General features: G+C 31.5%; 1 protein-coding gene across 11 annotated transcripts in view; it reads right to left on the minus strand.

The window, feature by feature from the left end:
* Positions 1 to 12758, minus strand: part of LOC145265500 (ankyrin repeat and sterile alpha motif domain-containing protein 1B-like) — a 903976-nt gene that overhangs the window by 470432 nt on the left and 420786 nt on the right. For 7 of the 11 annotated variants that reach the window (XM_080121395.1, XM_080121397.1, XM_080121388.1 and 4 more), the window contains one exon: positions 7750 to 7770. The exons of the other annotated variants lie outside the window; for them this stretch is intronic. In XM_080121395.1, the coding sequence (XP_079977521.1) occupies positions 7750 to 7770 (21 nt within the window). The remainder of the gene's footprint in view (positions 1 to 7749; positions 7771 to 12758) is intronic. 11 annotated transcript variants of the gene reach the window in all.

The following is a 12758-nucleotide window of genomic DNA, read 5'->3' on the forward strand; positions in this document are numbered from 1 at the left end:
ACCGTATCTTTCTGTTAAGTTACATTATTGTTTCAGCTACTTGGCCGTTTTTTTGGCCGTCTGTAGCATCCTCAGACTTTTACAGAAATGTTCGCTCTCATCCCAAAATAGCGAACATTTCTGTAAAACGCATATTCGCTCTACAACAGTATTGAGCACTTTCTTCAGTTTTTATTAATTACCATTTCCACTAATATATATATATATATATATATATATATATATATATATATATATATATATATATATATATATATATACACTCCGCGGATTAAGGACTATCCACTTATCTGGTGTTTCCTTTTCAGATTAAATATGTTTTTAACTTTTTCGAAGTGTTTTTTAACATGTTTTATTAACTGTTTGCTCATATATATATATATATATATATATATATATATATATATATATATATATATATATATTTCTGTAGAAATATATTTTTCGTATTATATATCAATCCTTATGTAAGAAGCTCAATATGATTACAGAGCAATACATAGAATAAATGACAAAAATTTATATTCCAAAGGAATAAACTATAAGATTGTCAACATCATGAATTTTGGAATATAAATTTTTGTCATATATATATATATATAACTAATTTCTCTTAGTCGAAGGGTTGTTAGTGCAACAAATATGTTGTTTAACTACTGATCACATTTTGAGGATGTGACCTGGCTATTCAGTTTGACATGGATACACTTGCTACGTCTAGCCACACTGAGGAGTCAATGACAACGAAACAGCTGTCTGTCGATGACCCTTACTACATATGTTTTGAAAATATAAAAAAACAATAAAGCCACACCGAATTCTGTATAGCTTAATTACTTTATATATTTTAAATCTTACTACTTATGTATTGAACTATATAAGTAATAGACGTCACGATATTGTAGCATTAAATTCACAATATTTTATTCAAAACAATTAATATAGAAACAGCGAGAAAAATTCCCTTTTTCCGTGAAGTTTCAAAGATAGGCTCTTCTCCTCAGGAAAAACGTTAGCAAAAGGAATATATAGATAAAAATTTAATTTTGCTGGTTAGTGCTATTTTTGAAGACGGTAGTTATAAAAATTTTTGAAGGAAAGAAAAAGTTTATAGGAAAATAAAAAATACTCAGCAATGTCCAATAATTAGTGTTGCAGAAATCCAGTGAGAGTATGAGGTTCGTATTGGGTAGATCCAATAAGATATTCCAAAAAGGTGTTCTTTGGAATCTTTTTAAAAATATTCAGGGATGAAGAAAAAAAAATGACATAGTTCAATACACACACACATATTTACAAATCAACTACTTATGCATTGTTGAAGTAAATACTGAAAAAAATATATATATGTATATATTTGTGTGTCTAGCCACACAGATGAGTCCTCAAAAGATTAAACATAGTTTGTGAATAATTTATATATATATATATATATATATATATATATATATATATATATATATATAGAGAGAGAGAGAGAGAGAGAGAGAGACAGAGTGGAAGAGTCAGAGAGAGAGTAATTTATGAAAACATATGACAATTAAGTTACACAGAATTTTCTGTTTAATTCTCGTAAGGAGTTGTCAGGCTAAAATGCACAGAATTGATGTTACCGGGTGTATTTATATATACACGTGATGTTAAGTTTTCAAGCTAACCAATTAGATTCTTTGTTATTCATATGAGCGAGAATAACAAAGAATCTGATTGGTTAGCTTTGCATTGGCTACTACAAAGAAATGTAGGAGAGGGTGTAATTCATTTTACTAGATTATTCACCTTATAATGCTGAGTCTTTAGCAAGAGGTCATCAAATACCATTTTTTAAGACTTTGGTATGATTCTATTAAGGAATAAACTTTGGTCTCCCAGCCAATTAGCAAACACTCTAACCTGTGTGCCAAATGTGCCGTTCAGCATAAGCACTATAAACTTAAACGTTTTTAACAACTAATATCTCTATATTCACTTAATATCATTTTACTCTTGTCCAGGGCTCAGATATTTTTTTTCTAAAAGTTTTATCTTTTCGTTCTATTTTTTTATTTTTCGAAGTATAAAAAAGTTTGTTTTTTTTTATTATTTTTTATAAATCTAAAGACATTTCTTCACAATCTAAAAAAATATCTATTTCTTTTTTCTTAAAGTAGAAAACAAATTTTTAGTTTTTCATAACCCATCCCACCAATTTTTTTTCTTTGCACATTTTTTTGATAAATATAAAAAAATTAATATATATATATATATATATTATATATATATATATATATATATAGTCTGAAGAGGCTTTGAGTAAAAAAGAATGTAAAAAAACTATATAAAAAATAATTATATATATATATATATATATATATATATATATATATATATATATATATATATATATGTCATGTCTTATAGATAACTTAATTTGGTATTTTTTTAGATTAGGTCCACCTCCACAATTTTCTTTTAAATGACAACTTTTAAAAGTTTTCGACTATGCTGACTACGAAAATTGCATTGAAATTTTGCAGAAATAATTAGTTATCGAGATATAAAAAGTTGTATTATGCATTGCATTTTTTGGCGGCCATCTTTTTTTATGAGCGTACAATGTCAGTCAGAGATGAGTAGATTTGTTTATGGCGCGCGCGTAAAAATGGCCGCCAAAGAATACAATGCATAATACAACATTTTATATTTCGATAGCTACTTACTTCTGCAAAATTTAAATGCGATTTTCGTATTCAGCATAGTCGAAAACCTATATAAGTTGTCATTTAAAAGAAAACTGTTGGGGTGGACCTAATCTGAAAATAAATATTTAAATATTAAATTAATTACAAATAATACGCCCCAAAAATATGGAGTGATTAGAATACAAATAAAGGGCAGATAACCTCTCCCTTTCAAGCACTCAGGGAGTGAAAAAACACCACAGAATCGCTAATAAAAAATAAATAAATAGAAATTCCTATATATATATATATTATCATAAATTTAAAGGGCGGTTCCAGTGACAACTTGGGTATGCCAAGTTCGAATCGGGTTCGTTCCACATAACTACTTTCATTTAAGGACATTGGCAACCTTAGCATGGTCCCTCCTGTAAGTACCCGATGTCTTTCTTGAAAGAATTCTAACTAGAGAGATAGCAGAGAAACAAATGCCAACAATAGCCATCTAATAATAATACAATAAATAGAAACATAAATATATACACATCATAGCTTTCTATGAATATAGATATATAGATAGCGAGAGAGATGAATAGATATATTATTTAAATTTTTTTTTTTTTAATTTTCTTTCTTTGAAGATTATAACACTGGGTATGGGGCAGCCAACATTACCCTGCTTTTTATTGAAACCAACCGAGAGCTCTTAATATCCTTATTGTTCCCTTAAGTGCATTTGTCTGGATCTCTTTTACACTTGGTTGACCAGGAATATTAGTTAGGTAGGACTAAGGTAGCTAAGTAGTTAATGACACGGACTGATAATCTGATTCCTCCTGTAAATACCCGAGGTCTTTCAAGAAAGAATTCTAACTAGAGAGATATCGAGGAAACGAATGCCAACAATAGATATAATACATAGGAGTATATAAATATATACACACATCCATAACTTTCTAGGAATAAAGAGAGAGAGGGGGGGGGGAGAAACAATGATGAATAGATACATTATTTAAATAAGAACGGGAGGTGACAGTGGCTAAGTGGTTGAAGACACGGACTGATAACCTGTTTGTGCCAAGTTTGAACACAGTTTGTTCCACAGAAATACTTTCACTGAGGATGTTGACAACCTTCATCTGGTCCCTACTGTAAGTAACTGATGTCGTTCTAGAAATAATTCTAACTGGAAAGATATCAGGGAAACGAATGCCAACCATCGGATTTATATGAAATGGATGAACGTTTGAATTAAAAATAAAAAAATAAAAAATAAACAATTTAACAACAATTACGCGTTTAACTTTTCGGTATTTTTTTTTTTAAAGAGAAACAACAAAAACAATCATTCTATAAAACTACAACAACAACATTAATAAACATACTGTACTGAGTAGGAAAACCATATTTACATAAACATTTTGGAAATAAAAAAAAAACATCATGGATAAAAATAAAAAAAAATAAAAAATAAAAAAAAAACATCATGGATAAAAAAATAAAAAAACATCATGGATAAAAAAAAATAAAATAAAAAAAAACATCATCGATAAAAATATCAGAGCAAAATGTTAGACATCCAAAAGAATTCATAACTCTAAAACCAAGGTTTGATTTTTTAATCAATCAATCGATCAGTCGATCAATCAATCAATCAATCGATCAGTCGATCAATCAATCAATCGATCGATCAATCAATCAATCAAGCGACCAATGAATCGATCACTCAATCGATCAATCAATTAATCGATCAATCAATTAATCGATCAATCAATCAATCAATCGATAAATAAATCAATCGATAAATAAATCAATCAGTCAATCAATCAATCAATCGTCATCATCATCATCATCCAGTTTTGGTATTTAAGGTGTTGCACGTGTCCCTGACATTTGAGATGAACAACAATGTCTCACACCTGCTCCCTATTCCTGATTCGGATACCATTACTGATTCCGATTCGTTATAAATCTCTAAATATTTAAAATTAGATTTGTTATTTATTTCTGATTACAGTAAAAAAAACAAAAAAAAAAAAAAAACCATTTTAATTGTGCGGATATTTTAGAAATACACTTGTGGAAGATGATCTATAGATTTTAGTTTTAGTGGTAGTTTAAAAAAAAAAATCAATAAATATTTATTATTTTATCATTACTATCAGCGGAGAGAGATTTTGCTTTAAATAAAATATAAAAAATAAAAAAAAAGACTATTAAAAGAATCGTTTTTGGCATTAGTAAATAGGCACAGATTTTTTCCGATTCTGATACCCTCAAAAGTTCCGATTTTTCCAATTCCGATTAATCGTCCCAACACTAATATAAATACTAGACTTTTTAGCTTGCTAAAAACATGAAACAATTTATTAATTAATGCTTTATGCCAAATTGATGATTAAATATGGTTAAATTTGTGATCAGTTTTGCATTAAAATACTAATCCCTATTAATTTCTAGCAAAGAATCAAACGGATACCATAATACTAATTTGCTGCACCTTATCATAATAAAAGGTCCACTTCAGCCAGATTAGCCCAGTAGTTTTCGAGAAAACTTAAATGTGTTATTGTGGTGACAAATCCCCATTAATCCCAAACTGTGCATTGAATGGATACCATAACATGTAGTTTGCTACACCTTATGATAACAAAGATCCATACTAAATTTCAGCCAGATCGGCTTAGTAATTTCTGAGAAAAAGTGTAACAGAGACACAGATGAAGAGAAACATTTATATATATTAGTGATGAAATGATTCCAATATTTTTCCCGATTCCGACACAATTACCGATTCCATACTAAATTCGTGATTCCGATTCTTTATACATCTCCAAATATAAATAAAGTTGATGTTTATTCCTAATTACCGTGAAAACCCATGTTCAATATACATATATTTTATCAAACGTGAAAATAGACTAGGGAAATAGGGAGGGGGGGACAGGGGGGGTGCATTAATTTTGATTTTACAGGTAATTTAGAATCAATAAATATTTTTACCTTTTACTACAAGGAGCAGATTTTGCTTTAAACAAAATCAAATAATAAACACAATTAAAAGAATCGTTTTCGGCATCGGTAGATAGGCACAAATTTTTCTGATCAATAACGATTCCGATAACCCTAAAAGTTCTGATTTTTCTTACATCGATTAATCATCCCAATACACACAAACACACATATATATATATATATATATATATAATAAATTCCACAACCAAATAACGTCGCAGCCCATAAGAGCTATGACAGTCAACGAACCGGAAGTCCATATATATATATATATATATATATATATATATATCTACTAGCATGGGTGCCCGGCATTGCCCGGGTGTTTGGAGGTGTGTGTTGAGGAAAAAAAAAAAGTGGTAGTAGGAAGGCCGGCTTGAACCTGTACCACGAAGGAGGAAAAGAATGTGAAAAAAACATGACGGCTTTGTTGTTACGACCATCGCTAAATTGGAACTGACGTAGGTTTAAATTACGGCTAGACAATTGAAAAGAGGGGATGACTTTCGAAAATATCAGCGAAAAAAGCAACCCCTCCCTGTAGAAAAGTGCCCAGTTGAGGGTGAAGAAATTAATGTTTTTAGCCAATTTTTCGATATTTATCGTCTAAAGGGTCGAACTTCAAAACGATACTGATCTTGTGAAAATCCGTCGCCTCTGTCAAAAGTTTTAGGCAGACATACAAACATACATAGATTTATATAGTTGTAGCTCAAATTTTCGACCCACACCGATTAAAAAGCTTGCACTATCTCTGAATACCCTTTATGTAAAATTTCAAATGTTTAGACCAGAAATTGTCTTTAGTAATTTGGTAGAGTCCGCAGAGATCAAATTTTTTTTTTTTTTTTTTTTTTTTAATTATGACCCCTTAACATTTATCGTTTTAGGCTCAAATCAAGTTATTAAGTTAGATCCATGTCCAAGGAACCTATATCTAAAATTTCAAGTGTTTAGACCCATAATTGGCGGAGGAGTTTGGTAGAGTTTTGAAGGTCAAATCCTTGAACTTTGACCCCTTAACAGCCAAATTTCTGGCCGGAAACTGATTACAAAGATTTTCCCAAATCTCACTACCCTTTCTATCAAATTTCGAGTCTGTAGACTTAAAATTGACAGAGTTATTGTATAGGGAAATGTACACAGACATTTTCACTTTTGACGAATGACACAGGTTAGGAAGCAATTTTTTTGATAACATGAATAGGTTACCCTAATTAATCTGGAAAAAAAAAACCCCAAAAAACAAAAAACTGGCTCCCATATTGTTCTTTTGTTTAAGGGAGGTGGCGTTTGATCACTACTGCTGAGAAGCCACAATTTAATATACCGTTTTGTTTTTGTTCAAACCTTTTTGATTATAATGGAGAGTATGACTACCAACATTTAGATGATCGTATTTATAACTACGGGTTAGGACAATCAACCAATGAGAAGCCTCCAACCTCATTATAAAAATATCAAATTTTGGATGCAAGTCAGTTCGCTGCTAGTCTCCATCTTGAAATGATTGAACCAGACTACATTGATTCTTTGCGCCATCTTTGTTCTAAAGACTTACTAAACACTTTTGATCGTGACTGCATTGATTTTTCACCGATTTGATTTACTGCCGCCATCTTTGTTCAACATAATCGCTCAACACTTAACAGTTTTTAAAAATCCCTGAAACAATGTTTTGTGGTAACTAACTGATGATCCCTGAAAACTTACGACTATTGCGAATTCAAGAAAGCAGATGTATTCAGCAAGTGCAGGAAATTAAATGACTTATTGACAAAATAATTTTCCAACGAAGGATTAATAAAATAAAATCATTTTTAATCATTTTTTATGCAATTTTCAAGATAAAAAAAAAACCCCAAGACTATATATTTTTACACAATTGTGTGCTTACTTGTATGAGGTGAAGGGTCCGTATTGTTATATTTCAGGAAATATTTCTTCATCAGGCATGTGCTTTACTTTTAACAAATATATACATATATATATATAGCATGCAAACACATTTTACATATCGTACGTACATCTATACTACTTAGACGTGATACTAAGTTTACGTGAAATAATTTACCTTCAGAGGCCACCATCACAGCTGCGTGAAGCCAGGGAAAAAAGAAGAGAAATCAGTATGCGGAATAGATATTTTGTTGAAAAAAAATATTAATGAGAACATTTTTTTTTTTTTTTTTCAAATACTTTTTTTAGAGAAACCAGGAATTTTAAAAATCAATTCATTTTATCTAAATTTGAGGAAACAAATTTCAAATAAAAAATAAACCCACAACAATTTTTTTGTAGGTGTGCAAACATGCAGAGTGTATATTAGACACATATATTATATGTTCGGTGCAGGCAGTTGATAGTGTATGCCAAACTGAAACTTAAAAATCAAACATGAACCCACAAACCACGTAGTTTGTTGAAAGGGAGTATCATCCCATACAGGTTTGAAGTTTGTAAGTGGGATGGCTTTGCCGGTTAGGTTATAGTCAGCTAACGTACTTCCTAACCTCCGGTATATCTGCTACCGGAAGTGGTAACAAAGCAAATCAGTTCCTTCACTTTTATTGTTCTTCAGTATTTCTATTGTGAAACGATTTATTGAAATAAAATACAAGAAAAAAACATCAATTTAAATTTTTTAAACGTGTTTTAATAATTCTTTAAAAAAAAAAAAAAAAACACAAATGAGTGCAAAAAGTGTTTTCAATAATTCTTAAAAAAAAACAAAACAAATTTCAGTAATTCTTAAAAGAAATAAAATAAAACAAATTTCAGTAATTCTTAATAAAAAATTTTAAGCAGGTTTTCAATAATTCTTTTTTTTTTTTTTTTTTTTTTTTAAGAGCGCAAAAAAGTGTTTTCAATAATTCTTAAAAATAAAAATAATTTCAATAGTTCTTAATTAAAATAAGACCGAAAAAAAATTTTTTTTAATAATTATTAAATAAAAAAGATCGCTCGGAAAAACGTAAAAAAAAAATAAAATAAAATAAATACATGCACGGGAGGAGATATAGATGTGAGAGTAAAAAGCGTAAGAACTGATTTGCCTTGTCACCGCTTCCGGTAGCAGACACACTGGAAGTTAGGAAGTACGTTAGCTGACTATTACCGCAAATTAAAAACAAACAAAATAAAATAAGAATTTACGATCAGACAAAATCAGATTGCGTACATTTTTTTTATGTTACCCAGAACAATTGCGCAATGTGAAAAACCAGTGATATGTGTGTCAGTAGGAACGCGTCTCAATTCAGCATACGACCTCATAACTGCTGTCATAAATTGTGTAGAATCAGATGAAATCTTACTCAGCTATTCCTTTGCTTGAATATTATTGTTTCAATCAGAAAGCAATGCTTTATCAACAAATACACACACACACACACACACACACACACACATATATATTATAAACAAGCGGTTAGAGCACTGTAAAAGTGGTGGACAAAAGCTTGTTTAAATAGACATTTGGCGAGATAATTTACGGGCGCCGCTCTCGTGGGTCGATCGGTAGAACTGCTGACTGTCAACGCGATGGTTCTAGGTTCAATCCTCTGCTTGGGAGAGGTGCTAGTCTAGCGGCACTGATGAGTTGTGATACAATGAAACAGAATTGTATGTCGATGACTACAAATATTTTAAGCCCCCCTTTCTGGGTAAAGCACTGTCGTAAATAATCTCACCCGCTACTTAATTGGCTGAAAAATGCGAGGCTCACTGTTCGTTTATAAACACGCGGTTAGAGCACTGTGAAAGTGGTGGACAAATGTTTGTTTTAATAGACATTTGGTTGATGCAATAATAATGTGTATATATATATATATATATATATATATATATAGTTGAACGTCAGAAAACAACATTATTTTTACACCAATCACAATTCAGTTACTATTTAAATAATATATAAAGCAATTTTTTAAAACAAATTAATATAAGTAAAAAAATATATATTAATAATATATATATATATATATATATATATATATATATATATATATTTCAATTTTTAAATCTTTTGTGTTAACCCTAACCAGCAACGTTCTAGACAGTCTATAAAAAATTGTTTTGCTAACTATTTCCTTCAGAAGAAAAAAAACAAATTTTCGAAACTCTATGAAATAAGGTAGTAGTTCACTCTATCTTGTATTCCTTGTTTGTGAATAATAAATTTTGTTATTGCTAATTCACATAACTTATTCTCCTTATATATATATATATATATATATATATATATATATATATATATATATATATATATATATATATATATATATATATATATATATATAGTTGAACGTCAGAAAACGACATTATTTTTACACCAACCTAATAAATATCTCTCTCTCACCAAACTCAATTTCTAGAGCAGAAAGTGGATCTTGGGTTTACTTTCGCTGCGTAACTCCTGCTTCCCTTTAGTTTTTCCTTTACCCTTCACATTCCATGAGCGATGTTTTTGACAAAGAGGGAAGAATTGTTGCTTCCTAGGTCAAAATCTGTTCTATCTAACACTTATCGTTGGCAAGTTTTTGACCTTGAAGTAGTATTTTTCTTCATTTTTTTTTTAGCTCCTTATATCAAGTGGCTTCATGCCTTGTCTGGAGCGATTTCTGCTGTAAAATATTCTGTAATCTCCCAACAATTTATGCTAACTATTTTTCACCTTCATCACAATTCTCGGTATCAAAATTCAATACACATCTGACAAAACTCACTTCTGCCAAATGGAATGCCCTTCTCTAAGCAACAGTTTCTTATTGAAACCGTCCGCCTTTCATATGCATGTTGGATGCATAGAAGTCTTATTACCTCATGAGATCGTCAGCCTATAACTAAATGCAGGGGCCATTTTTTCTTTATTCTTCCTGCCTGACACAAACACTGCATGCTGTACAAAATCAGGTTTGTACTAATTTTTAATCACAATTTCCATACAAAAAAAGCATTTTTAACACAAAAGAAGTACAGTGGAAGTACTGGTAGGTTTTTTTTTTATTACATTTTCACCCCAAACAAGGCACATTGCCACTTTGGTGTAGGGGCTACTATCAGGTGCAGCAACTGCTGGGGCACTATGTTGGGATTTGGGCAGCAAGATGTCGGTTCACATTACACTTGAACTTCTACATGTCAGTAGTTAGGGAAGCAGGGACCTGGAATGGAATTCCAGAGTCTAGCGGTTCTGGGGAAGAAACTACTGGAGTAGAAAGATCTTTTACATCTAGAGATCTCTACTGTGTGGGGGTGGGATTTAGCTGATTGTCGGGTTTGTCGAGGGTGTGTACGTCGTGGGGGCACAAGTGTCTGCAGTTCGTCAGAGCATTCACCATTATAATACTTGTAGAACAGGTAGAGGGATGCAACGTTTCGTCGATGGGACAGAGGCTGGAGCTTAGATGCCAGTTCAGGGCCTATCAGATTGGCGACTCTCTTTTGAACCTTGTCTAGGAGCAAGAGACTAGCAGCAGATGCACCAGCCCAAATGTGACAACCAAAACCATACCATTTAAAGTTTCTTGTTCTGCACAAGGTTTGTATGGAAGAAGTGTAAGACGATAGAGATGGAGGAAAACTCAAATGTAGAGAAAGTTTATTTGCATAACAAAGTTATTGAGGGTTGCAAAGTTGTGTACCTTGATGATAACATTGTGGAGAAGGTGGTAGTATGATTGCAAGAGTGAGGAATGAACGGAGTACGTTCAAGGAAATTCTGTCATTACTAACTAGCAGAGAGTTACCATTGTGTACACAGTGTGAAGATGTATTTAAGTGAAACCTAGCTTATGAGGGTTGAGGATATGCATTGCATGGAGAGAAATATGAAAATGGTACTGATGAATGTGTAATGGGAATCCTAAAATCATGTTTAGTTCCTTTGATTTCAGAGGAAGATTAGACCTGAACGGTATAGGGAGATGTGTGCAGGACAAGAAACTTTGATGGTATGGTTTTGGTGAAAGAATGGTTAAGAGTTATTTTGTTGATGAATGTAGAACAGTTGAGGTAGCAGGTTCAGTTCAGTTCAGGAAAGGCAAAGGAAAATATAAAAGGGAGTGAGAAAAATGGATTTGTGAGAAGGGATTAATAAAGACCTGGCCAGAGTTAGGTTAGTTTGGAAGTAAAAAGTAAAAGTAAAAGAGACATAAAACTAAATGTTTTTTTTTTTAATTTTTATATTTTATTTTTTATATTTTTTATATATTTTTTATTTACTATTCATCCCTAACAAGGCATATTGCCACTTCGACATAAGGGACTACTATTTGGGACCATGCCTAGGAAAGATTTACAAGATGTTGTTTTACATTATATTTAAGCTTCTGCATATCGGTACAGTCAGAGTAGCAGGAAGGGAATTCCAAAGTCAAGCTGTTCGAGGGAAGAAACAATTAGAGTAGAAAGCTTTCTGGCATTTAGGGACCTCAACAGTGAAGGGATGAAATTTTGTTGTTAAGCGGGTTTTTTTAGGGATATGTACGTTTAGGGGGCACAAGTGAAACGAGTTCATCAGAGCAAATTTCATTAAAATACTTGTAAAACAGGCACAAAAATTATCATGATGATGATGATCATCATCATCATCATCATGATGACGCTCATTCAGTTCTTTTTGATTAAAGTCATCTTGGGACGTTTCTTCTCTATAAATGGAAAGAACGTTTGTTCCTTTGAAAAGGGGAGAGTTTCTCCTGAACTATCAAAATATTTTCAATATCCTAGATTCTATTTTTTTGGTACATAAATCGCTACAGACAAGGTGTAAAGCCACTTGATGTAAGAAGCTGACAAGAATAAAAGATAATCATCACAAAGAGACAATACATATATTGGCTTTTAGGAGGAAAACAATCAACATGAAGAGAGTTTCACAAGCCTACAGTTCTTGGAAAGAAGCTACTGGAATATGAAGTATTATAATGAGGTATCACAACAGCAACTTTATGAAGACCACAAGATCAATGAGTCAAATGAGCTGAAACAAAGGAAGCAGAGAATAGATCAGACGATTCCGATGACCACATGTCATAATAGTTCTTATTAAAAAAAAGATTGAGACTAGTAACATCGCGT

This window comes from Euprymna scolopes, chromosome 40 (genome assembly GCF_053919585.1).
Source record: "Euprymna scolopes isolate OS-2025 chromosome 40, ASM5391958v1, whole genome shotgun sequence".
Lineage (NCBI taxonomy): Eukaryota > Metazoa > Mollusca > Cephalopoda > Sepiida > Sepiolidae > Euprymna > Euprymna scolopes.